This window comes from Mesoplodon bidens, assembly GCF_964165515.1.
Source record: "Mesoplodon bidens genome assembly, chromosome: 13".
NCBI classification, from domain to species: Eukaryota; Metazoa; Chordata; class Mammalia; order Artiodactyla; family Ziphiidae; genus Mesoplodon; species Mesoplodon bidens.
The window spans coordinates 87053847-87080123 of record NC_138169.1 but is presented as its reverse complement, the minus strand read 5'-3'; the positions used below and the strand labels follow the sequence as shown (position 1 = coordinate 87080123).

At 50.7% G+C, this 26277-nt stretch overlaps 1 protein-coding gene across 5 annotated transcripts in view; it reads left to right on the top strand.

Moving 5' to 3' along the window:
- The window catches only part of ZNF516 (zinc finger protein 516), a 105915-nt gene that overhangs the window by 22009 nt on the left and 57629 nt on the right, over window positions 1–26277 (top strand). For all 5 annotated transcript variants that reach the window (XM_081252576.1, XM_081252577.1, XM_081252579.1 and 2 more), the window contains exon 2: window positions 23980–25937. In XM_081252576.1, coding sequence (XP_081108702.1) covers window positions 24176–25937 — 1762 coding nt within the window. In that variant the 5' untranslated portion in view covers window positions 23980–24175. The remainder of the gene's footprint in view (window positions 1–23979; window positions 25938–26277) is intronic.

The following is a 26277-nucleotide window of genomic DNA, read 5'->3' as shown; positions in this document are numbered from 1 at the left end:
CGTGTGTGTGTGCGCGCGTGGGCATGTGTGTGAGCACGGCAGGTGACGTCTGAGAGGTTGTTAGGGGCTGTGAGTGATCTTGAGGATGCTGGGTTCTGTCCACAGGGTAGTGGGCGTCCTGAGGGCTCCCACCAGTGGTGAGGTGATGGGTTCTGGGTGGCCCCTCAGTGGTCCTCAGCAGGGGGCTCACTGGCGGGGGGACTGAAGAGGGGGCTGTTTAGGGAAGGCGGTGCAGGGCAGTGCGGAGGGAGGGTGGTGCTCGGGGCCAGACCTGTGGCCGTGAGACTGGAGAAGGGGGACCCGAGAGGGGCATTGGAGGGTGCGGTCCTGGAGACGTGGAGACGGATTGGGCCCGTGGGAGATGGAGGGAGGCCCAGCGTAGACGTGGTGAGTGCGGGGCCCGGGCTTCCAGGTCTGGCCCTGGTAGAGGCTTCACCCAGACGGTGTGGTCCAGCTTCCTAAGACGGGCAATGTCTCCTGCGCTGGGCCAGAATCTCTGTCCAGTTACATCATACAGTTCTGTGAGGCCATCAAATGTTCCGGAAGAGGCCTGACTGCTCCTGCGGGAATGTTTCGACAGCAGTGGCCTGGGCCTCCCGGATCCCAGAAACACTTGTGTTCCCTGCACCCCCGACAGAAGTGGGCAGGTGACAAAGCACTCAGTCCACACACGGGCACAGTAAGGGCCAGAGAAATAACGCAGAGGCCACACATCCCGGTACAGAGAAGGGGGGGATGAGGCCCAGGAAAGCTCCCCGCAAGGGGTTGCTTCTGTCTCATGCCAGGTGTCGGAGGGGATGCAGTGCCTTCTCACCTGTCCCACCAGCATGCTGGTGGCAGAGGATGCCTGCCTTCTGAGTTCAGGAGGTTGAGGGTTTGATGGCTGTCATAACCTCTGAACTGGTGATACATTGTACACACGTGTAGAATTATTCTTTAAAACTTCTTAACAGCAATCGTGTTTTTATCTGATTCTAATTTCTTCTGGCCAGCAGGTTGGTGAGGGAGACCGTAGGTCATGTCTTTGATGCGGGTAGAATAGGCATCTAAAAGTTGTCTTTTAATTAATCAGCTTGCAAGAATACTTTTAAGAAAACTACGTGGGAAGGAGAAAGGAATATAGAAGGAATTTTAAAAATCAGGTTTATGGAACTTTATGGAAACATTGTCAAGGGAAGGGTAAGCCCTGCAGTATGTAGGATTTAACATAAAATCACAGAGAAGAAGTTCTTAATATGAATTAGGTCAGAGCTTCAGTGCTTTTGGCCGAGGATGGTTGTAAAATATTTGTTACCAAAAAATGAAGTGGATTAAAATTCTCAGAATAAACCAGAGAGCACAGAAGAGGATTCGTATGGAATTTCCAGCCCAGGAAGAAGTGGGACATTCCAAAGCTGATTTATAAAAGGGCTCCTTGGATCAGAACACTGCACAGTGTCAGTTAAATGCCGCATCTAAAATAACTTGAACTTGGAATTTCTCAAGCCATTAGTGCAAAAAAGAGTCACTGTGGGAAGCATATCGTGCTGGATAGAAATATACCCTTTATGGGTCTCTTCCTTCCATCTTTGAATTAGAATTGTATTCTGAAAACTTCTGGTTTGCTCCAGAGCTAAGTTAAAATTGGGGGAGAAAAAAAGGGACTCTTTTCTGTAAGTTTTTGGCCCAGACAACTCAGCAGAGAGCATGAAGTGTAACAGGGAGTTTACAAACAGGCTGTTCCAGATGCAGCCCATGAAAACTGGCTGCCTCACCTAGAAAACAAGTTTTTAAGCAGTTCGTGGATTCTAGTGATGACCTCTGACATCTATAGGTCTAATCCTCATTTGAGGATAATACTGCTTCCAGAGCAACATATTTTAAGTAATTTTAACAATTGATTATTGACCTCATGAGGCCTGTAAATATTATTCACTTTTGTCTTATGATCTTTAAGGTAGTACAGTATTCAAGCATTTTAAATGATTTTAAGCATTTAAAATCTACATTGTTTTGGCTTTTTATTGTGGTAAAATATATAGAAGGTAACATTTGCCATTGTAACGATTTTTAAATGTACAGTTAGTGCCTATGCTGGTTTTTAAATTAGTGAATATTAGTTGAAAGGAACATAAGACAACACCATGATTTTTCTAGGTACAGTGTGACTTAACCTTTCAGATTCCAGGGCTTGAGAATAAAAGAAGATAAACATAGAAAGTGAAGTCTCTGTTTAGTCCCAACATTAAAATTATATTTTTAAAAATCTTAAAGTTTCTGGTCGGGAGACTAAAGTTACCAAAACCCCTTTTATCTGAAAAGTGAATCTCCTCCCTTGGCTCAACTCAGTAATCTTATTTAATTTCTTTTTACATTGAAAGAAAGCACTTTTACTCTTAATGCAGTAGTGGAAACTATTACTAGGTTTTTGGTTATTTCAGTGTGGAAGGGAAAATATGTAACCTGAAATCATGAGTACTTTCTTTTAACTGTCCGCTCTGTACAATACATACATTCATAGATCTGTACTAAAACTTACTTTTAAAGAGCCCTCTAAATATAAGGATGTAATGAGTGTAGCTTTCTTAGTAAATGTAAAAACAGGACAGCAAATCCCTGATAATACTAAGTTTGGGTGTCATTTTGGGCTGGTGACCTCACTGTTGCTGCACAGTTTACTAATTTTACATTTTGCAGGGAGAAGGTAAAACCTTTCTCCAGGGCAAGGGAACTTTAGCACAGCCTGACTTGACTACATCAGCTATTTATATTCAGGCAGACGGAGCTAAACCTGTGGAAAGACTGTAACTTCATTTAAGAAAGACTCTTCAGGAATGAACTTTGAATGCCTCTAACATCGGTATGGGAGGCTGGAGGCTTGGGACCTGGAAGCTTCCTTTCAGTGCCGTATTTATTCCTTCTTTGCAGTGCTGTGCTTCGATGGTTCAGGATCTTTCATGGTTGGGGGAGCACAGAAACTGTGAAGCACTGCTAAATGCAATCTGTACACCCCAGGCCCTTTGTTGAGGTCTAAACAGGGTAGGTAACGGGAGTGTGGATCGAAGTTTCCATTTCTTCCCCCCGAGTGAGAGTTTCTGTCTCATAAATACCTAGTGTGGTGGGGTTTCTTATTAAGGGGACGTGGGCCTGTCCCCAATCACAAACGCTGAAGGACACTGCCAGTCTTCATTTTGCCGTCTCTAATTTCAGATAAATGAACACATTTCTGCGCAAGTGGGAAGCAGAGATCGGTGGCCCGTTTCTCGACCTTTCTGGTCCACAAGAGCAAGTCTCAGTGTCGTGTTGTCACATATGCACCAGGAGACCTCCTCCAGGTGCCTGTCAGCATGTCTGGAAGTGGCGCTGAGGCTTCTGTGTGCAGATGGGCACGGGCCGGGCTGCGTTTACGGCCGTCCAGGGTTACTCAAGGTGTCCCCTTGTTCTCAAGCTCAGGTCTGGAAGAGGCTATGGTGCCTCTTGGGGAGAGGCTGTCCGGCAGGACAGAGGGGCTAGAGATGACCAGGCAGTGGCCAGAGGCGCTCAGACTGCCCTGCACCTATTCTTACTTTTCTGTAGTTGCCTTGAGGGTCTGTGATGCATGTGGTTACCTTATCCAGGGAAATGCATTTCTCTGGTAACAGAAAAATCAGGAATTGAATGTACTTACAGTTTGAACATGTCTGCAGATGCAGGAAGTTACTAAACTTCTGCTTTGAAAACGAGGCTGCCCATCAGATTGCAAAAGATTTTTGAGGCTCAGACTCTAAATTGATTTGACGTGTCGTGTCTTTCTGAAGATCACAGTCAGCGCCGGGGCCAGGACCTGGCTTCACATCCCCTGGCCAGCACCCTCTATGAGCCAGTTGTAACTTGCAGTCCCTGGCGGAGAGGGGTCACTTCTGCCCCCGGTGCTCAGAGGGGTGGGCCTGGGCAGAGAGACTGGTGGGAGATGTTTGCTTTCACCGAAGTTGTTCTCTGAGGCGAGAGAAGCGGGACCAGCGGTCCTTACATTCCTCCCGGCCGCAGATTCCTGGTGATGCTCCCCGAGACCCAAGGTCGCTTCTCATGGACTCTACATCCCGGACCCCAAGGCCTCACGTCTGAGCCTCCGGCAGGCCCTGAACTGGCCTCTGTTTTAGTTTCTCCTTGGAAATCTAGTCCTCGGCCCCTGCCTCGCCTGCCCCATTCGCGTGTCGCTGCAGGGTCCACGGGCCGGGCTCTGCAGGTTCCCTGGTCCTCTACCCATGGCCACAGCACGTGGTAGCTTCCTGTGTCCTTGACAGTCTGACTTCAGGTCCTCCTGGCAGTGAGGGCCTTCATCACCTTTGCCTTCTTTGTCCACTTGCCCCCTGTTCCCCGCCATGGTCCCCTCCCCTGGGGCCTGCTTCCCTGCCAGGGCCGCCTTGCCGACTCCGTTCCCCAGATTCGGGGTGCGCACCCCGAAGGTCCCCTGCACCCTCTGGCTCTGCCGCAGCGTCTCCTCCTGTGCGTCTGCGGGAGCCCCTCCTCCATCCCTGCTGCCTTGGTCTTGATTTCCCTGGAACCGACCGCATGCACGGCGCCGCCTCCGCCCTCCCCGTGGGCTGAGCATGCAGGTCCGATTTGACCCGCCGGGCGGGGTTCTCTTTCGGGTCCTCCTCATGCTGCCCGGGGCTTGTAGGGTGAAGCCCGTGTGAGGAGGAGGGTCCGCGTGTGGACAGTGGCCGTCGTGCAGGAGACTGGGTGGTCTGGGCCGGGCGGGGGCCAGCTGGGCGTGGAGGTGACAGGAGGTGGAGGAGGCCCTGGAGCCACACGGGAGGAGTGTCCCCTGGGTGATGTCACCGCCCCTGAATCAGCAGAGAGGCATTAGGGCCCCGGCGGTAGGGGCAGCCACACAAACGTGCACTGTGCCCGTTTTTCAGCAGGACCCTAATAGCAATTAATGTAGTCAGTGTCACACATCAAGAATATGGAAGGAGGGCTTCCCTGGTGGTGCAGTGGTTGAGAGTCCGCCTGCCGATGCAGGGGACACAGGTTCGTGCCCTGGTCCGGGAAGATCCCACATGCCGCGGAGCAGCTGGGCCCGTGAGCCATGGCTGCTGAGCCTGCGCATCCAGAGCCTGTGCTCCGCAACGGGAGAGGCCACAACAGTGAGAGGCCCGCGTACAGCAAAAAACAAACAAACAAACAAACAAAAAGAATATGGAAGGAGCTTGAAATAATATTTGCTCCCAAGGGACCTCAGCAATTTCCAGCAAGACTTAGACGAGTCACGGGGGACAGGGAAAGTCCGAGAAGCAGCAGTTGGAAGCCCGGGTCCGTTTTGAATCCAAAAAGCCTCTGTGCTTCTAAAGCTTGGATCCAGGGTGCAGTGAGCACAGGAGAGTATGGGCGGAAGCGGGTCTCTGCAGTCCTCCCCGCTGCTCAGGCTTGTCATGTGCCTCCAGCTGTAGAAGCTTCTCCCTGCCTGGTCCTCCGTGGGCCTTCGCCCTCCCACGCACGTGTGTCTTCTCCGTTTCATCTTCTCTGTTCTGCCGTCTTTATTTCCAAGGTGTCCTCTTAAATATCCAAGTGTGGAGCTCCACCCTCTGCTTCTCCCCGGTCAGAGCGAGACCCCCAGCTTCCCTGCCCGCCCAGCCCTTGCCTGGCCACCTCCGTGCTGTGTGACGTTAGCCATGTGCTTGCCTTCTCTGTGCCCTACTTGCCTTATTTGTAAAGTGGAGAGAATGACCATAATTACAGGGGAGATGGAATACGTGTTGAGCTCACGCCTGGCACCTGGCAAGCCCTCAAAACATGTTAGCTGTTGTTGCCTGTCCACTGAGTGGCAGCCTCCGTGGGGTGGTGTTCAGGTGCCCGCAGGGAGATCTCGGAAAGAAGCCACGAGGACCCTCATGTTGCTCCGTGGAGGCGGGTCCATCGTGTGGTTGGCTGGGCCGCGGCAGGGGTGCTCACATCTTCCTTAGTTTGGAGGGACCTGTGTTTCCCGCCTCTCATGTGCTGGCCTTCTCTTTACTCTCTCTGTAATTTTGTTTCAGTTATTTATTTTTTTGCAGGTAGACAACATTTCATTTAAATGAGACAGCCTTTGTAAAAGCATATGCTCTCTAATAAAATGTTTTGTTTTGATTTTAATGGGTGATTAAATGGTTTTCTGCACAGCATGCAAGGCAGTGTAGTTTTATTTTAAAGTCTGGACTCATTCTAGATTTGCAGAAAGTCGCGACAGTGGCTCAGAGCGTCCCGTCTCCCCTTCACCCAGCTTCCCCTGATGCAACACCTTAGACAACATCAGTGCTTTGGTCAGGCCTGCAGGAACCGCAGTGGTGTGTCGCTCGGGGCTGACTTCCGGGCCCTGTTGGGATTCACAGTTCCGTGGGCGTCCGCCTCCTGCCCCAGCCGGGTTCTCCGCTGCATCTGGTGGTTACTTCTCTCCAGTTGTGATGGTTCCTTGGGCCTCCTTCGTTTCTCCTGGCCTTGGCAGTTTCCAGGAGGACCAGTCCGGTGTCTCGTAGTTTGTGCCTCCGATTGGGTTTCTCTGATCTCCTCCCCGTTAGACCTGGGCTGAGGGTTTTGGGAGGAAGGCCGTGGGGAGGGGAGGCTTTAACATCACAGCACGTCAGGGGTCAGTCTTTTAAGAATTGACTTAGGCTTCACGGTCTTTCCAGCTCTGCTTCCTTAGTCTTTTATTGCTTAATGAATCTACAGATAAGGGTACAAAGCGCCTGTCGTCAAGGCGCTGGCCCTGAGATTCTCCCTTCTGACCGTGTGTTCAGCTGAATCTGGAAGTTTCCTCCCAGGTGCCATGGGGCATCACAGTCTCAGAGCTGTCCTCGATGTGGACTGGCTCCCTTGGCCCAAGGGAACCGGTAAATAGAGTTTTTAAATGGCCTCTTTCTTCTTTGAGTTTCCTTGACTAATGAATCACAGCCAGAGAGTAAAATCTTTTATGTTTCCTCTCCCTGTTCACCTTCTGTGTCCAGGAACAAGGAGTGATCTCTGAACACACGTGACTCTGAGATATCAGTCAAGGAAAAAAACTGTCAGAAAAAAGTTCATGCTTAGTTTTAAAAACTCAAACGTTGAAGACAAGTCATCCAGCTGGTGTGAGATAATGAAGAGCCTTTGGGCACCTAGAGAGTCTGGTCCTGGGGCCTCCTGGTCCTGGTGGGGGCCAGGGCCTCTGGGAGATCCCCTGATGGTGAGGCGGCAGTGAATTCACCACCGAATGTCGTTCTCACACCCAGTGCTGCTTTTCTGCATTGCTGATGCTGCTTAGATGATATCATCCTTTCTCACTGGCCCTGCTGCATCGTCCTGAGCTGCCCAAGATACATCTCAGGTCTTAAAAGATATGTCCAGTAAGTAATTTCTTTAAAAGGGGAGAAAGGAAAGGAAACGTCTCAACCTCTTCACGAGTGAAATGACCAGGCCTGGGGTGCAGGAGCGGCCTTGCAGGCCCCCCATCACCTACCCTGCAGTGGGCTCTGCACTCCTGGACCCCCGGGACCCTGGTGCCTCCCAGCAGCCCTTCCTGGACACCAGCTGCTAGCTCGTGGGATGTAGTCTGAGTTCCCGCTCCTGAGCCTGGAGATGCCAACATGTTACGTGATCGTGTAAAGAAAGGGAACTTACCAGGAGCTCTTATGTCCAGGGATCCTCGCCTGCCTTGCTTCATTTATAAAATAGTATGTTTAATTTATGGTTAAGGAGATCGACTTGCATGCACTGCTTGTGGGTCATACAGCAGAAGTACTTCATTTTAGACTTAAAAAGATGTCTGCAAGTGCTGTTTTTACGGCTTGCTGTCAGTTATCTACTGCAGAAGGCCTTTTTTTTTTTTTTTTTTTTTGTGGTATGTGGGCCTCTCACCGTTGTGGCCTCTCCCGTTGCGGAGCACAGGCTCCGGACGCGCAGGCTCAGTGGCCATGGCTCACGGGCCTAGCTGCTCCGCGGCATGTGGGATCTTCCCGGACCGGGGCACGAACCCGTGTCCCCTGCATCAGCAGGCGGACTCTCAACCACTGCACCACCAGGGAAGCCCCCAGAAGGCCTTTTGAATGCAGTGAGGACAGTAGCACACCCCAGTCAGACTCCCGATCCAGTGCTTGGCCTCGTCAACACAGACGAGCAGGGCAGGATGAGGTATGGAGATGCCCTAAGATCCGAGGTCCAGGACAAGCAGCCACCCGGGTGCGGTGTTTCTGGTGGGGCTCGACCTGCAGGGAAGCACAGTGTCGCCCAGGAAAGCACGTCCTCGGGTCTTTGTTGGTGATGTGTGACAGCCTGCATCGGCGGACAGTCAAGGTTATGAAACGAAAGGCCCTGTGCAGTTGCAGCAGTTTATTTCTTTCTTAAAGAAAGCCAATAGCAAACTTTTCTTAAAAAATTTATTGATACTGTAATACCGACTTTTGATCATTTCAGATTCTGAGAGGCCGGGAGAGTCCTGTCTCTTCCCCAGAGCACCAGCGTCAGATGAGGGGGCTTATTACTTCATTTAACACGTTCAGGGCAAGTCAAATTTGGTTCAGTTAGAATTCCTTCCTATTTAATCCGTCGGACTTCCGTTCCGCAGACCTGGGATCGAGGGCCGGCTAAGCACCAAGTTGTTACTTTGACCTTGGTGTGGGACCGCTTTGCCCGGCTTAGCTGGAAACTGTTAAAAGGAGTTTGATGGTAAATAGAAAAATAACTGAGCATTGAGAAGCCCTCTTATCACCTCCTTTTTATTAGGACCAAAGGATCATAGAGTGAATTTGAGCAAAACTCTTCAAGACTTTTTCCCTGAGAGGCAGCTGTGTAAGCAAATCTGCAGAGCCTATGAGGACTTTCACTTTTATTATCTGGGAAAGCCTTGCTGAAGGACATTAGTTTGCATATGAGTAAGATTTTTTTTTTTTTTTGCCCACATTTGCATAGCTTGCTGCTCCTGGGACGGTATTTTTGGGCAGAGTGCTTCTGAGATGCAGAGAGCTGACCTTTCCCTGCTGGGAGGAGCCATCTCAGTGCAGAAAGCAATAATGCGATCATTTATAAACTTTGGGATGTTCCTGTTTCCATCTTTGGTTTTTCTGGGTGGTCTTTAACGAGAGGGGCTGTAGGTCTTTCTCTGCACCCTGTGTGCCCCGACATGCGTGGACTCATGCCTTTGTGGCTTCGGTGTTTCCACCTAAACAGACCTTCTAGACGCTTAAGTATGTTGAGCCTGCAGTTCCTGATAAGGAGATGGACGGTGGTGACACTCTTCTTCCTCTTTCTCCAGTAATTGTGTGGATTGTCCTTTGATTAAAGTCATGAAATGGTTTGATTTGAATTTGTACGAAGGAGTCTCTGGGTTTGAAGAACGGAAACCTCAGGTGACATTCCTCCCCCAGCAGGATCCCACGCGGTGCCTGGCGTGGCGATGGGCAGGCATGGTCTTGTGACTCCGTGTGGCCACGGCAGACTCACCGGGGAAGCCTGGATGGTGCTGCTCTAAGTTTAGAAGCCCGAAGGAAAATACTAAATGTGATTTTAATATGAAAGATACTACGATGCAAAATAGGGTGGAAAGGGAGAGCTCATACGTTTTCTTTCTGGATTTGGGGAAAACCACTGGATTTTCAGTGTCAGAGAAGGAGGGAGCAGAGGTGGGATTTGCACATGGAGCCCTTGGGGGCGGGGCGGGAAGAGGTTCCTTCTGGCGTCTGCGTGCCTGGGGCGAGGGTGTGGGCCCGGAGCCGGGAGCCGGTGACAGCATGTGAGCTCCTGAGAAAACCGTGGACCCTCGTAACTCAACACGACGCAGATTCTCTTTTTGAAAGTTTCTTTCGGCGTGGCTTTTCTGTAAGTGCTTGTGACATCAGGAATCAGAGCTACAAGGGATAATTCGCTAAATGATCTGTGATTATGAAGCATCTGGAGAATACGGTCTTGCACACGTGGAGAAGTGCAGTGTGCACACGTGCTGGGTGAAACTGACCCAACAGCAGTGGGTATCCTTTCAAACAAATAGCTGTGCTGCACGTCAGGACTTGAAGGTGAGTGAGAGGTTTACCTCCTCAGAAGAAAAGGGAGATTTCCTGTTTGTTTCCTAGTGAAGCCATGTCTTCAGAGCGTGACATGGGAAGGAATTATCCTGATTGATTGCAGGACAGGGTGAGCGTGTTCTTAGGAAAGGAACCTCCTTGTGTTAAAACAAAACAAAACAAAACACGTTGATTATTCCTTCTGCACGCATCACTCCTTAAAGAGAGCATGGTCTTACTCGGTTCTAATTTTGAAGGGTCTCCTGTCACTTACTTAGCTTATTTAGTATAGTTTCCCTTGAGAGACTTAAGAACTAGTTTGAGAAAACTCCCATTGACTGAGAAAGCAGTGAGGGTTTGCTTCTCTAAAATGCAGGCAGGTTCAGTTTAAGGAGAAAAAGCTTAAGTGTTTACAAATCCTGCAGCCCTTACTGAGAACTTTCCAAGGAGGAGCTTCTAACATGCAAGGAACTTATGCAGATGTTTTCTCTGCCCCGCCCCTCCCGTGGTGTAATAGGCACTTACCTATGAATTCTCAAAACTAAGCATCTTTTGTTGCGTGTGTGGGTCTTACTGGCAGGTCTCGGTAACCTTCCCATGAGCCCTGCCAGCTTAATTCAGTGGAAGGACAAGTCTAAGGCCCGAGTGTGGTGGCTCACCTTCCCGTGGCATTTGCAGCCCCTGTAACTGGGCACCCTTAGTGCGGCAAACCCATTTCGGAAAAAAAAACAAGACAAAACTCAGAGTAAATGTACAACAAACCGAAAGCAGTTTTATGGTGTACATCTGTACGAATCACTTGCTCATGTGAGTTTAAGTGTGGAGCTGAGAAACCAGCAGTACTGTAGACTCAGAAGTCACAGCCCACGACTCCCCTGGTGGCGCAGTGGTTAAGAGTCCGCCTGCCAATGCAGGGGACAGGGGTTCGATCCCTGGTCCGGGAAGACCCCACATGCCACGGAGCAACTAAGCCCGTACGCCACAACGACTGAGCCCTCGCGCCTAGAGCCCGTGCTCTGCAACAAGAGAAGCCACTGCGACGAGAAGCCGGCGCACCGCAACGAAGAGCAGCCCCCGCTCACTGCAACTAGAGGAAAGCCCGCGCGGCGGCAACGAAGACCCAACACGGTCAAAAAAAATAAATAAATAAACATTAAACACACAAAAAAGAAGTCACAGCCCGTATCCACCCCCCAGTGAGTCAGTGATTGGTGGCCGCATGCGGCTGTGTAACTAGGGTATAACTGGTCCATGGTTCCGAGGGTCCCAGTGAAGATTCTTGCACAGCCCGGGGCACCCCTGGCTGACGTCACGATGTGCCTCTGTGTGTCTGAGGGTCTTGAGGCCCCGGGCTGGTCCCTCGTTCAGGGCAGCGGTGGTGCCTGGGGCGGCAGCTGAGGAACCTGGCGGTTTATGTGACTCGCCACCGGACATCTAATTGTCCTTCGATTTTGCAGCTGACCAGCTTGCACTTGGCTGTTTATGGATAGAAAGAGGCTCGAGCTTTGGGGCTGTAGTTGAACGAGACCCCCAATGTGTTTTGTTCCTCTTGCCCATGAGTCCCACGCGATGGTCCAGACCTGGCTTTGGAGCGCGGTCCCTGAAATGGTACAGCTGCTCGTCGCCGGTCCAGAAGGGCGGAAGGGTTTTGCTAGATGGAGGCTGGCGAGGCTGGCTCAGAGTCGGAGTTAAGGGAGCCGTGCTGTTGGCTGTGAGCCCGCTCCGGAGGGGAGCGGAGCCAGAGCATCTTCCTCCAGGAATGGGGGCCTGTGATGGCATCTCAGGTCGCTGGGACCTGGGTCCTCCTCGAGTGAGGCAGGAGCGGACTGCAGTGACCCATGTGCCCTGTCTCTGGTTGGGAGATGGGAGGTCACGGCGGCCTCTGATCATCAGCCGTATATTTGTCAGGTAACATAATAGAAGCTCATTCGGACGATTGAGCTGGAAACGCATACTTTAGAGCAATTGCATTTTGTTTCGTTTCATGTGAATTCTGTGGGCAGGCTGTGCATGTCCCGCTGTTTTCTCCCCCAGGTCTGTGCTCACGGGACACCTGTGTGTAGTCACGTGGCCCTGTTGTGTGACAGACTTGTGTTGACCTGTGTCCTGGGTAAAGGACACGAAGTTTATGGGTAACTGTCTCTTTCACCAAACAGGTGTCGGCAGGGTTCGTGTCGGTGAACTCTAGGGCCTGAGTAATTGTCCCTAACCTGGATGTCACAGCCCCTGAGAACACGAGAGCCGCCGCCCTGGCTTTTGGGTCATCTGCCTTCACCCCGCCACCTGTGCCCACGCGGCCCCTCACCTTGTCTGTTGCCGCGATGCCTGCAGGGCTGCTCACAGCACCTGGTGGAACGGGGCGAGAAGGGCTTCCGGGGTTGGATGTGTAGCAGCCTGAGGAGGTGGGGGAGTGGAGGGAGGGAGGGGCACCCCCAGCACCCTCCAGTATGGCCCTGGTTCCGGGCCGGAACCAGACGGATGATCCAGCTGTGCTCGCCGAAGCGGGGTCCTGGTCTCTGGGTTCCTGGAAAACGTGCCCACTGTTCCCTCTCCATTCACCGCAGGCCCGCCCTGTGGTCATAAAGCGCGACACTTCCCAAATAATCCAGGCTGGGCTGCCGGCGGAGAAATTCGATTTCAAGTTCGACATCTTTTCTCTCCAGGGACGGAGGGGGCAGGAGCTAGGAGCTTTGGAATTCAAGAATGTGCCTGGTTTTATTTTATATTTACTGTTTCCAAAAGCTGTTGCTGGGTAAGATGCTGTGGCTTAGAAAAAGCCCGTCCTCTTTCCTTGCAAGATCATTTAGGATCACTTCAGGTACAGAATTTTCTTAACTTTAGTAGCTGAATCACACAATAATGTTGTTATGGGGACTGAAAGTGGAATTTTGCTTGTTTATTCTTTTCTCCTTGCAAGGAAAGTATAGATGGTCTTTTATCTTCAGAACTTAGAACTTGCAGTGATGTGTCATTAACTGTGCTTGAAAATATATTTTTAGACAAGCAAGGCAGAATAAATCCTACAGCCATGTGATATCATGTTCTTGTCAAGAACTGCTCTTGGTAGGGCTTCTTGGTAAACATTCTGTGATAGATCACTCTCCTGAAGAGGCTGAACTACCCAGCTGCTTTCAAAGGCGCTGCTTGGGTTAGTGATAAACCAGGTCATGTTAACAGTAGTTATTGCTAGTCAGGGATCTGGAAAATTTAAACTGATTATGGTGTATGCGCTTTATCTAGTAAAGCATTTGGGGAAGAATTTGTCCTTTTATAATTTTGATCCTCTTACAGTATTGATTGGTGTTGGTACAATGGCAAACAAAGTCGTAAATAACTTCTTGCATGATATACCTTTCTGCTGTCCTACCAAAATGGATTCAGTTCAATCAATTCCTGTATTCTTACAGGAAATGTTTGGTAAGCTGTTGCTTAGAATTTATTAAAATTGATTCTTGAAGTATTTATCTGCTGTGTGCTCTTCATGAAGGGATCTTTGGGGGCTGAGTTCTCTGCTGAACAGAACTACCTTGGAGGGTAATGTTTAACAGAATGGTTTATGGTTTACTGCACATAATTACCTCCTTCTGTATTCTTGGACACAATTCTTTCTTTTACTTTGTGGTGGGGACTTCTAGGTGCTTTCACAAAAAGCACAGAAGAAAGAGATACATTTAATAGGTGTTAATTGCGCTCTATTTTTTTATACTGGGAGAGAAATGTTGGTTTTAGGTAAGAGGCTGGAAAACAGGTCGGTGTATGCATGTTGGAGGTGAACATTGCCCTTTGCTGTTGATTTACATGAAATAAAATCCAGCTTATTTCTAGAAACAGATTTCAGTTAAAATATATTTACAACCAGCTAATACACATTTCAAGGAAGTGTTCCATAGGAAATGCAATGCAGTGTTTCTGGCCATGACTATTTTGTTTTCACTGCTGGTAATTTCTAAACAACAAAAAATATGAAAAACAATTTAAATTGGACACCGAATTGGTGGCAGTTTCTACACGTTTGAGGTTAGGCTGAGTAAAAACCTACAAGCCACTTTTAAACGGGATTTTCCCCTGCCATTTATCTAAGGCCTTCTGGTGTTCCATGTTTGTTTTAAAAAAGAAATTGATGAGTCTTCATTTTCTCTGGCGTTCCCTGAGTTTTCAGTGTTTCTGAATTAGTGGAAACGTTGGCTTTCATCATCTTGGTGCAGGATGGAAAAAGAGTGAAAGTAAAAACTTGTGCTTTTGTGGTTCCCGTACTGAATAGCAAGTGATTTTCTTCTATTTTTGTAAAGCCCCTCGGTGACGACAGATTTCATGGCCGCCCAGTTTGGGGGAGATGCGGTTCTGAGCTTCTGGAAATGCAGCTCTTAATGGAAATGTTGACAAGATCATTAACTACTCCGGCAGTGCTGGCCCCTCCAGGAAGCTGGATTTAACTGCCAGATCTCAGCTCTTTGTGGTGGACCCGGGGCTCCAGCAGGACACCTATCTGCAGAAAATTACAGAGCAAGCCCCTGCTCCTGTGACTTTTCTTTTTTTCCGGCTTTGTGAAGTTTCCTTTTGTAAGGACAAATAGATTGATAAGGCTACTACTTAATATGAGACTTAGGAACTAGTAAATAACAAGTATCAGTAAGGTATTCATTTTGGAGAGCAGGAGAAAACGCAAGTAAAAGGATGCTTCTTTACTTAAACAAAATCCATTGCCTTTATTTTCACGTGGATGCTTCTTTATTAAGTCTCCATAACCATTTTGGATTTTCCAGGATATGGAAACGCACGCTCCCCCATTTATTCTTGGCCTTTTCTGAATGTGGTCAAGAATTATATTTGTGTATTCATCTGCTTTGGTTGTTCCCCTGTAAGGTCGGATTTGACCACAAATTTTTGTATTTTAGTAAGGATGTGTGGGCAGCTTATATATTAATGTTAATTTGTATTTTCTTTAGCAAGTATCTCAGTATATACTGTCTTTACCGTGAGGAAATGTTCTTCTCTCTGGAGCTAAAGATGGCCTCTCTCTCTGCTCAACCAGGAATTTACTGGGTTTTTGACAAACTGTGGTAAACAGCTTCATCGAAGATAACCTACTTGTGGAATAACGGTTAGGTCCTCTCTGCGTTTCTGCTGTAAATGGAGCAATGATTCCAAAGCTGTGGTGTGAGGTACAGAATGGAAGCAAGTCTTGCTTTTCAATGATCGCGGAGTTTGCGCAATAAACCCTTATTATGGACAGTTAGTTACATTTGGGGACTCATGCTGGCACTCGCATTGATTTATGTGGGGGTGCTAAATAATTTAAAGGACACCTTTGTTTCAGAAGATGGACTTTTGTCCCCACTGTGTCCGTGCTTTGTTCACATCACCTTGTGTCCTGAACAAAGCGTTTTTGAGGTTTACCTTTAAAACGAGTGCTTCTGGCAGAAAAGTCCAAGCACACGGTTCTCTGGCTGCTTGGAAACAGGTCTGCCGGGTCCACCTGAGCCTCCCCCGTACTCTGGGACAGCGGGTTCGTGTCCTTCTGCCCAAGTGAGGGAGGCGGGGTGGACCCCCCCGTGAACGTTGCCATTCTGGTCGCTCGCGTTCGTTTCTCCTTATGAGATGGAAATGGGGTCTGCTCTATAATGGATTATTGATTGGCTCTGCCATCAGCGCCCTGGCTCTCCAGGCAGTGAATGCACCACTTCATGGGGCGGCTCGGACCCCGTCTGGGGACTATAAGCCTGGGATTGTTAATCTGGGGCAGATTGGCGAGTGGGGAGAGGAACTCCTAGTTGTTGTGGAATTTCTCCCCATTTGTTCACAGAATGGGCTTTTTGTCTCCGCAGTAGATAAGCTTGTGCAGGATGTTAATGGTGTATTTTAATTCACGGCTCATAAGACCGCAGTGTCACTGGGAAGGCCCGTTGCATTGTCTGCTGGAGGACAGACGAGCAGTATGTGAAACCGACAGCAGCACCCACGGGCCTTGCAGCCTCACTGCCTCACGGCCGCCCTCAGGAGGCCACTTTTTAAAGTTTATGACCTGCCTTCTGGGGCCAGAAGATCTTGTAAATATCTTGAGGCTTCCGTCTGCCCTGAGCTGTTTTCTTTGTAAGGGCATCTTCCACACAGCACCCATTCCCCACATTTCCCGAATTCTCCTGTTTCCCCCCACCCCGCCCGGGACAGTGCCCCCCCCCCCCCCCCGTGAGCTCAGCCCCCATCCCTCTGACTCCCGGAAGCCCCCCTCTCCCCCGGTGGCCAAGGGAGAGAGAAGGAGAGAGACCACAGGGCATCGGGGAAGCCAAACGATCTCTTAGTGTCATGACGTGGTTAATTAATGAACTGGAATTGAAGAGACGTATTGGACAAACAGCACGCGCGTCGGGCTTTGCATCTGTCGACAGAAAGGCCGCAGACCCGGTGTGGGAAACGCCCCTTCCAGCTGTCCTGCAGCCCCTCGAGCCCCCCTGAGGTCTGCAGTCTGATTTGGGTTCCCTTTAAAGAAACTTGCACAGTTGTTTTGTTATGCAGATGACTCTAAATATTAGAGGTTATTTCAAAAAAAAAATCAGCCTTCTGATTCCTTTTCCAGGATATGATTTCGACAGAACTGACTTCGATGGTTTTGAGGGAATCAGTACAAAACCGTTTGGCTTTTGCTTGGTGTTGGTTTACTTCACAGAGCAGAAAATGGCAAGGTTTCCTGTAGAGTCAGAGCGATGCTTACTGTGTAAAAATACAGGATGTTCTACCTTTTCCCCCGACAACGCCACATTTAGTTGGTCAGAAAATGATTGTTTAAACTGGGGAAGATAAACCCCGGCAGCCTTACTGGATTTTTGCCCTGGGACGCGATGGGAGGATCTTCCCCAGTGCCCATGTCTTCATGGCTTCTTCATTTTGGCCGCGATGGCTGACTTTGCACTGTCTGCACCAAGGCTGGGCCCCATGGAGCTTTGGGGAGATCCCTTGAATGTCTCGGGGCAAGCCTCTGGAACACCAGCAAACAACCTCTTAAAATACTGCTTTCATGTGGACCGTTTCATATTGTTCAGATGATTTTTCTTTCTTTGACTTTCAAATACTAGAATTTAACAAAAGGTAATTTTCCCAAAGTGCATTCCTTAGAGACTTTTGAGCTTCCTGGGGGCCTGGGGAGGGGGAGGGGAGGGATGGGGATGGGGGAGGGCCCATCGGGCTGTCCCAGAGCATCTCTGCTTCCCATTGTGCTACTTACTGGAGTTGCAAGTGGGAGTTATTTTTTTAACTTCTTTTGTGAAAAACATCCAAAACCCATAAAAATGGAAGGAGTAAACTAATGAATATCTATACACCCACCATCTAGCCCCAGCAGTTGTTAGCATTGTGATGTATCTGCCTTCTCCTCTCTTTTGTAAACCACCTCTAAAATACTTCATTACACATCTCCAAAAACTAAGAAAGTTCTCCTGTGTTACAGACCTAACAAAAGTAATAGTAATTCTCAAATATGGTCTAATACCCAGTCTATATTAAAGTTGACTTTGTATGGAGTCTTGAGCTGGGACAGGTTTGCACTTGTGTGCTGTGGATGATGATAGCTGTTCGTGGAACACTTTATAATTGTATTAAATAACTTCTGTGGTGAACCTGTCAGGGCCCAGTGAATACATGCAGGTTACTATTTAGCTATTTCTAACGTAGCTTCCTAAACTATTATTTCCTCCTTTTGAATTTATTAAACCACACAATGTCACTGCCAGTGACTAGGTATCTTTGGGTACTACACTGACATCTCATTCATTTATTTAGCAATTATTAATTTATAATAATACCTACCATATATTGGCCATTTGCTGTGTGCTCAACATTGCACCTTGCATGCATTACTTTAAATCTCACAAAAATACTGAAATATAGTTCTCATTACCATCACTTGCATTTTAAAAATGAAGAAATGGACTGGGGAACTGAGAGGTTGAGACACTTGCTCCCAGTCACACAGCTGATCCCAGGGAGTGGCAGAACTGAGTTTAGATCTCGGGTAGCCTGACCTCGGAGCTCACGGTCTGGACCACCTCTCGTGGTGCCGTGATGCCCCTGCGCTGGTGTCAGGACTCAGTGGTACTTGGTGGGTCTGCCTTCACAGAGTAGTATGCCTCCCACACGAGTGACCAGTTAAAGAAGCGGTAATAGAAGCACGTCCAGGCACGAGCTGGGATCGGGCCAAGGCTGGGGGGTGGGGACTGTGCCTGACCTGGTCACAGGGCAAAGGGGGTCAGGAAGGGTCTCTTAGAAAGACCACACCTGAGAAGGTGGACGGCGGGTGGGACCCGCACACCTGAGGGTTCCGAGGTGGGAGTGAATGCACGTCCAGCTGGGGTGTGGGGCAGGTGAACAGCCATTGGCTGGGGGCCCAGGGACCCCAGCAGTACGGGGGTTCAGGGCCTTAGAAGCCCCCTTGGGGGAGTTTGGGCCTCATCTTCAGGGTGTGCAAAGCCTGCGGAGGGTTGAAGCCTCAAAGAGGTTGCCCAGCTCTGCATTTGGGAAGATGATCTTGGTTTGAGATGAAGGAGAGCGTGTGGATTCAAGTGTGGATTGGAGGTCCAGCCCGCAGGATGATGGGGTTACCCCTGGGTGTGGGTGAGAGGGCTGGGGCTTGCTTGAAAGGCTAGTTGGGCCCACACGCACCTGGGTTTCCCTGGGGGAGGTCTGGCCACCCTTGGCTAGGGCAGGTCATCACTTCCCTCCCTGCTCCGCTGCTGTTCCCTGTGTGGTTACGTGTTTCTTTCTGACGTCTGGGTCCCTCGAAGCCAAGCCTGTTGCTTAGTTATCCTTGCCCTTAGGCCTCATAAGTGGCCTGGTGCCCAGTAGCTCTCAGGGATCGTGATGAAACCCTCATTAACTCGCCCCGCGACTGTGCTGTGGGGCTTCCACCGTGGGAGCTGCCACGGGAGGGCGTGCGGGACAATGACGGACTGTTGTCCCACGTGGATTCTTACAGATCTGACAGGTTCGTCACAGGGCTTTTCCTTCTGGTGTGTGTCCTGGATCCCAGCCCTGCAGCTCTTGTTCTGGAGGGAGTTACTGTCGGCAGGTGGAGATAACCGGGTCCTTGACGCTGTTTCACAAGGTCACCAGGGATGCTGCAGGAAGTGACTTTTCTGCCTTCTGTTAGGTCCAAGACTCAGTTTCCAGGGTCCTCACTTACAGAAGTGGTTTATTCGTTGAAACCTTTACCCACAGATTAAATGTATCCCAAATCCAGTGAGTGTAAGCGGTCTTGAGAAAATCACCTTATTTCATTTGTGCTGTGCAGGCATGAAAAGAAAGAATCAAAAAGAAAGAATCTCTCTAAGGTATGGCAGTGCCCTTACATATATGCATTTAGACCTGGTGCTTTATTTATTTATGCCCTCACATGATGACGTCTTAAAGTTTAGCTACATATTTTATTTTCAAAACGTTTATATTTTGCCCTCTCTTAAACCCCTTCCCCATCTCCGTGATAATGCATTCTATGTTATGAATACAGATTTATATTTTCTGTAATAAGCATTTTACTTTTTCCTGTTGTTATAATTGTTATCATAAAATTATATCGGCAATATATATAAATATTTATGTAACATGAAATTACCTAAATTTTTCAAACAGAAATTTCTTTCCAAAATTATGGAAGGCATTTTAAAAAAGTAGCTTCAGACTTTTTGTCACATCCCTATGAGACACACACACACACACACACAGAGGGAGAGATGCATTGGAAATCTATTTTAAAACCCTAATCAGCAAGCCATTTTTATGCCTAAACAATTAAATTACAGGCTTGTCTGGCAAGTTCCCCATTACAGCCTTGGAAAAAGTTTGTAATATACTAACAACAAAACTGTGGTTCATTATGGGCAAAATATGATTCAAATGGGGCTGTGCTCTGTGTGTGTATGTTCATGGGTCGTATGCCAGCTGAAACACACGTGTGGATTTTCTCTCCCCTTTACCTCCTAATATTTGTGTTGCTAGAAGACTTTCTTTAATCGCTCTGGTCTGAGTAAAAAGCTAGCATTTACTTACACGTTTTGTAAGGTTAGTTATCTTTAGGTTAACGCGTTTCAGGAAAAGTTGGAACACCAAGTCGCACTCGGCGTGCGTTTGCCTGTGAGAATAAAATAGGGACAGCTCGGCACCGGAATGTATTTGCTGAAACCAGGTAGTGTGACACTTTATCACGGGGCGGTGTTTGGATGAGAACTTCTCACCACCAGAGACCCCAATCAATGTTGACAAACCGTCTGAGACCCTCCTGGCTCACAGAGGCTGGTGGGCTTTTTTTTTTTTTTTTTTAAAGTATAGAGTCAGTTAGTGCTGTGGGTTATGGGGCTAATAAGGTTCCCCTAAGTCTTCTAACTGGGGCGGCTGCCCCGCTGCATTTTCACATTGGAAGTTCTGAGGACACCATTCTTGTTCTTTTGGGGAGAAGAATTTTTGTCTGCAGCTGAAAAGAATGGTCACGAAGATCTGTTGATTTGGTCACTGACTAAGGAAAGCCAGTTGTGGGGAATTCCTTTTTGACTGTTTCTCTAAAGGTTTGCAAAAAACTTTGCCAGTCGACTGTGGGCTTCAGGAAGGGGGCCACTTAGTGGCCTCTTTCAAGTGGAGCCAGTTTTGTTGATGTTATGATTTCCTTAAGATAATGGTGTTTTGAGCTTAAGTGGTCATCACCCTTATGGTATTTTTCCATTTTCCCCCTCCACATATTTTTAAGTTCTTTAAAAAGACATCTCCTGTCATTCTCACAGAGATTGACAGCAGGGCTCAGTGTTGGAAGATGGGGGTGGGCAGAGAAGTGGAAAACAAAAGAGAAAGAAGAGCCGGTTGTGCCGATTCATGGGTACCCTGAAGGCCCTTGCTTGAGAATTTTCTTGTAAATTGCAGGGCTCTGCTGCCTTTGCGAGTTTTTAAGCAAGTTTTGCAGGAAGCCCGAATAAGAAATGAAAAGTATATTCTCTAGCGTTTGGGTTTCTTGAGGGGAAGTGTGTAGGCTTTGGCTGGGGGTTTGGGGGTGCTGGGGAATCAGAAATTTTACACATCAAGGCTGTCATGAAGAAATGGAATGTGGATTTCTCTGGTAGCAAAGATGGCAGCGCTAAGCCTTTTTAAGTGTGCAGAAGAGACTGAGGTCCCCCATGGGAAGAAGGGGGGCTGTGCTCACATCTGATCCTCTTTGCACTTTGCTCTGGGCTCGTCCAGCCGGGATGCTACCTGGTAGTACAAGCGAGGCCCCGTTGGGCAGGTGTTTTATTGTCCGTGGACTGTTCGCTCTGCACTGTGACTGGGGGTCTGAGTGGCACTCGGAGAAAGTGCCTTGCAAGGGGCTTCGGTGTCACACGGCTTCCTTATGTCCTTTCCTGACTCTCGGCACCTGACAGGTGAGGGCACGCCTGGGTGTGAAGGACACCTTCTGAAATTCACCCGCTGGCAAACGGGGGACGGGACTCCCGTTTCAGATGTTTAATTCCCGTGAACTGGAGAAGTTCTGACATGTAACATCCTTTATGACCCAACTTAGTGGTCCAGTGAAGCCTGTCAAATTACTTCAGAGACACCAATTTCTGGTGTTGTAGTTGTTTTTTCCTCTGTAAATATATTCTAGACGGTTCTTTAAACTCCGAAGATTTTTGTACCCAGATTAGGTCACTAAGTTAAATGTAAATAGTATGTTTCATTTATATTTTTATGTATTATATCAAATTCAACATTTGGGGGACTGAAATAAGCCCTGGGATGGCAGGGGATGCATGCACACCATTTGTCTGATAAAATCATCATGAATAATGTGCAGCCATCGAAAAACAAATTAGTTTAAATTGTCATGAAGAAGTGTTCTTATTCATCTCATTTGTTTATCCAAGTTTAGGGGAGATTTTGTTTATTTATTTTATTGGGAGTTTCCTGTCTCACCTCTTTCTCCCTCTCTCCTGGGGTGTGGGAGTGGCTCCGTAGTAGGTGTAAAGAGTAAGGAATATCTCTGAGCAGCTGTGCTTCCTGCTGCTTTCCAGAGTTTGTTGCTCAGACTGAGTTGGTTTCTTTAGGTGCCTGGGAAACTTGTTAGCATGAGGCTTTCCCGAAAGAAGTTTGAGAATACATCATCTAAATGAGATTTCTGCCTCTGGCGTGGGTCTCTGGGAGGAGGCATTTGGAGAACAGGAGTTGTGTTGTTTTTTTCAGAAGGCGTCTGTCCCTCATGGTGAGTGGAGGAATAGAGTGTCATCTATTGGAACCCCTGGGGATGTTTGGGTGACACACTCCCGCCCCCTGCCTTCCACCATCAGCATCCTTCTCTGAGTCGGCTCGGGGGAAAACATGGCAGGTCGGAGCAAACAACGCGTTGCTGCCTGGCCTCGTCTCTGACCAAACGATGTGCATTGTACACTGTCTGCTTGACAATCAGAAACACACAGCTTCTTCACATTTTGTTGCTTTTCAAACATGAGTTCTTAGTGTGCCTGACGTTGAAACTTTGGAAAAAATGTGGCTTCCTTTCTACATGTTACAGCTTTTTTAAAAAAGGAAATCTGTCCATCGGGGCGCCTCTCTGTGCAAGTCTGGAGCCCCCAGTAGGGAGACCCTCAGAATCATTAACTCAGTTACTTCTGTTTAGAGATAAGAAGGATAAACAGACTGGGCCCCAGGGGCCTGTGTGTGCGGCGTTCTCCCCACTGCCCCACTCCTGCTTGCTTTTTAAAAAAATTTTTTTTCATTGAAGTGTAGTTGAATTACAGTGTTGTGTTCATCACTGCTGTACAGCAAAGTGACTCAGTTATACATATATATACCCATCAAAATACCGTCCAGAAAGACACTTTACCTCTCACATCCCTTCTGGTCAGCTGTTTTCTTTATTCTTCGTATCGTTGAGTCAGATGGAAATTCCTGAGATAGCTGCTTGTCAGTGTGTACTGTCTTGGGCCTGTTTGGCAGTTTATAGGCATCTGGGCTGGCTTCCCTGCAGCCCAGATTGTTGCCCCACGCGTGCCAGGCACAGCGCTGGGCCACCCCGTCCACTTCCCCTTCGCCTGTGCACAGGTGAGGGAGACGCCCAGGCGTCTGGAGGAGCAGCCCAGAGCTGTCCCGGCCCCTCATTCTCCAGGGGGTGGACAAGCATGAGAGCGACAGTGACCCCACAGTGTGACCCCTGCTCCTGCTGGGCTCAGACCCCGCCTCCCATGTGAGGACCTGCCGGGGTCGGGAGGGTGTCTGCACTGGGGTGGGACTCGGCCCTGCGGCCAGTGCAGGAGAGAAGGGACACGACCAGGTCGGGAAGGGCACTGTGAGGCCAGCCGGTGGGGGTTGGGCTTTATCTAAGAGGCAGCGAAGACTGAATGTCGTGGTGGCAGCGGCCTGGCGGTCACACACCCCTGGGAGTGGTGTCCGTCGGGGCAGCCGGCGTGGGTCGCCAGGTGCTGGAGCAGCAGATTCAGGCCCAGATGTGGAAGGACCTCAGGGTTCTGCTCCTGACCTTCGTTGACTCTCTTTAATTAAGTCATTTATGTTTCACCGAGACACAAAGATACATTTGTGAAGCGCCTTTTCCGGCTGTGAACGCCCTCCTCGCGGCTCACGTGTGCTGCACGTGCCCCAGCGTTTTGCCATCCTCTGCCTGGCCTGGGTCTCTGTCCTTCATTCTCAGACGCGCTCCTGTCCCGTCGCCCGTGTTCCGCACACTCCCACGAATTCTCTCACCACAGTCTTTCCTTAAACATTGGATATCTTTGATAAAAAATTATTCTAGTGCGCATTTACAATGATTTATTTTAATGATTTAGCACACAATTCTTATCAGTCATTATTTGTTTAATTACTGATTTTTTAAAGGGAAGCAGCTGCTCGTACGTCTGTTTAAACTTTCGTGGGTGCTTCCTTTCTTTAATTTGGACGGGATTGGCTTTCTGAAGGAGGAGCGTGCAGATCGCTGTCCGTGGACGTTACCGGGCTCCTATTTATGCGGGGAAACCTGGTTCCTAAGATCTCCGTGTCTTTTCTGTTCCAGGTGCTTGCTGCCCTCTACCATGCTCTCCAGGTAAGACATGCCCCTCCGCGGCGCAGGCGCACTTCTGCAGCCGGCAAGCGGGAGTTTTGCCTGAACATGGAGAAATAAGACGCAGGCCCACGTGACCGAGCGCAGTGCGTGCCCCGCCCCGGCCGGGCGAGCCATCGTCGTCGTCGTCGTCATCGTCGTCGTCGAGATGGACCGCCCCCGAGAGGCCGAGATGGAGCTGAGAAGGGGCCCCAGCCCACCCAGGGTCAGCAGGAGCCCCGAGGCGGACGGGGACAAGGCGCTGAGCCACAGCTGCTGCATCTGCGGCAAGAGCTTTCCCTTCCAGAGCTCCTTGTCCCAGCACATGCGCAAGCATACGGGTGAGAAGCCCTACAAGTGTCCCTACTGCGACCACCGGGCTTCCCAGAAGGGCAACCTGAAGATCCACATCCGCGGCCACCGCACGGGGACTCTGATCCAGGGCCATGAGCCCGAGGCGGGCGAGACGCGCGTGTCCGAGGGCCTGGACGGCTGCGCCAGCCCCACGAAGAGCACCTCGGCCTGCAACAAGATCCTGAATGGCGCCACCCAGGTGGACAGCGGCAAGATCCTGCTGAGGAGCAGCAAGAAGGAGGCGGAGGGGGCGGCGTGCGCGGCGGAGGAGGCCAAGGCGGCGGTGGCGGCGGCGGCGGGGCAGTGCTCCTTCTGCAAGAGCAAGTTTGAGCGCAGGAAGGACCTGGAGCAGCACGTGCACCAGGCGCACAAGCCCTTCAAGTGCCGGCTGTGCAGCTACGTGACCCTGCGGGAGGAGTCCCTGCTCAGCCACATCGAGAAGGACCACATCACGGCCCAGGGGCCCCGCGGCGACACCTTCGCAGAGAACGGCAAGCCTGAGCTGCCCCCCGGCGAGTTCCCCTGCGAGGTGTGCGGCCAGGCCTTCAGCCAGACCTGGTTCCTGAAGGCGCACATGAAGAAGCACAGGGGCTCCTTCGACCATGGCTGCCACATCTGCGGCCGGAGATTCAAGGAGCCGTGGTTCCTGAAAAACCACATGAAGGCGCACGGCCCGAAGGCGGGGAGCAAGAACAAACCCCGGAGCGAGCTGGACCCCATCGCCACCATCAACAACGTGGTGCAGGAGGAGATGATTGTGGCCGGCCTAAGCCTCTACGAAGTCTGCACCAAGTGCGGGAACCTGTTTACGAACCTGGACAGCTTGAATGCGCACAACGCCATCCACCGCCGGGTGGAGGCCGGCCGGCCACGGGCCCCCGTCGGGGAGGGCCCGGCGCCCGGCCCCGCCGACTCCCAGCAGCTCTTCCTTCAGTGCCTGAACCTGCGCCCCGCGGCCGGCGCGCCCGCCCTCGGGCAGGCCGGGCGGCGCGTGGCCGAGCTGGACCCGGTCAACAGCTACCAGGCCTGGCAGCTGGCCACGCGGGGCAGGGTGGCCGAGCCGGCTGAGTACCTCAAGTACGCGGCGTGGGACGAGGCGCATGCTGGGGACGTGGCCTTCGACAAGGAGCGGCGCGAGTTCATCCTCGTGAGCCAGGAGAAGCGCAAGCGCGAGCCTGAGCCCGGTGCGCAGGGGCCCCCGCGCAAAAGGGCGGGCGCGCCCGGGGACCCCGCGCCCGGGCCCCCGGACCCCCGGCCGGCCGCGCGCCCCAGCCGCCGCGCCGCCGCCCCCGCCGGCCACGGCAAGTCGTCCGAGTGCTTCGAGTGCGGCAAGATCTTCCGCACGTACCACCAAATGGTGCTGCACTCGCGGGTGCACCGCCGTGGGCGCCGCGACCGCGACGGCCCCGGGGACCGCGCGCCCCGCGCCCGCTGCGGCTCGCTCAGCGAGGGCGACTCGGCCTCGCAGCCCAGCAGCCCCGGCTCGGCCTGCGCCGTCGCCGACTCCCCGGGCTCCGGCCTGGCCGACGAGGCCGCCTACGAGAGCGGAGAGGAGGGCGCGGCCCACCCTGCACCAGGTGAGCACGTGCGCCCGGGTGGTCCAGGCGCGGGTGAGGTGGACTCGGGCGGTCCCGGTCCCGGTAGCCCTCTGCCTGGGTCACCTTTGTCCAGGTATCTCATGTCCAGCTGGCTTGGGCTCAGGTAGCCCTGTGTCTGGGTCACCCCCATAACTAGGTGTCCCAGGTCTAGGAAGCCCTTGCCTGGGTGGCTCACGCTCAGGTGGTCCAGGCTCAGGGAGCTCTGTGCCCGATGGCCCTGAGCCGGGGAAGTCCAGGCCCAGTAGACCGCCGCCCGGTGGCTCAGGCCAGGTAGTCCTGGTTCGCCCATCAGCCATGTCCAGGTAGCTGAGGCTCAGGT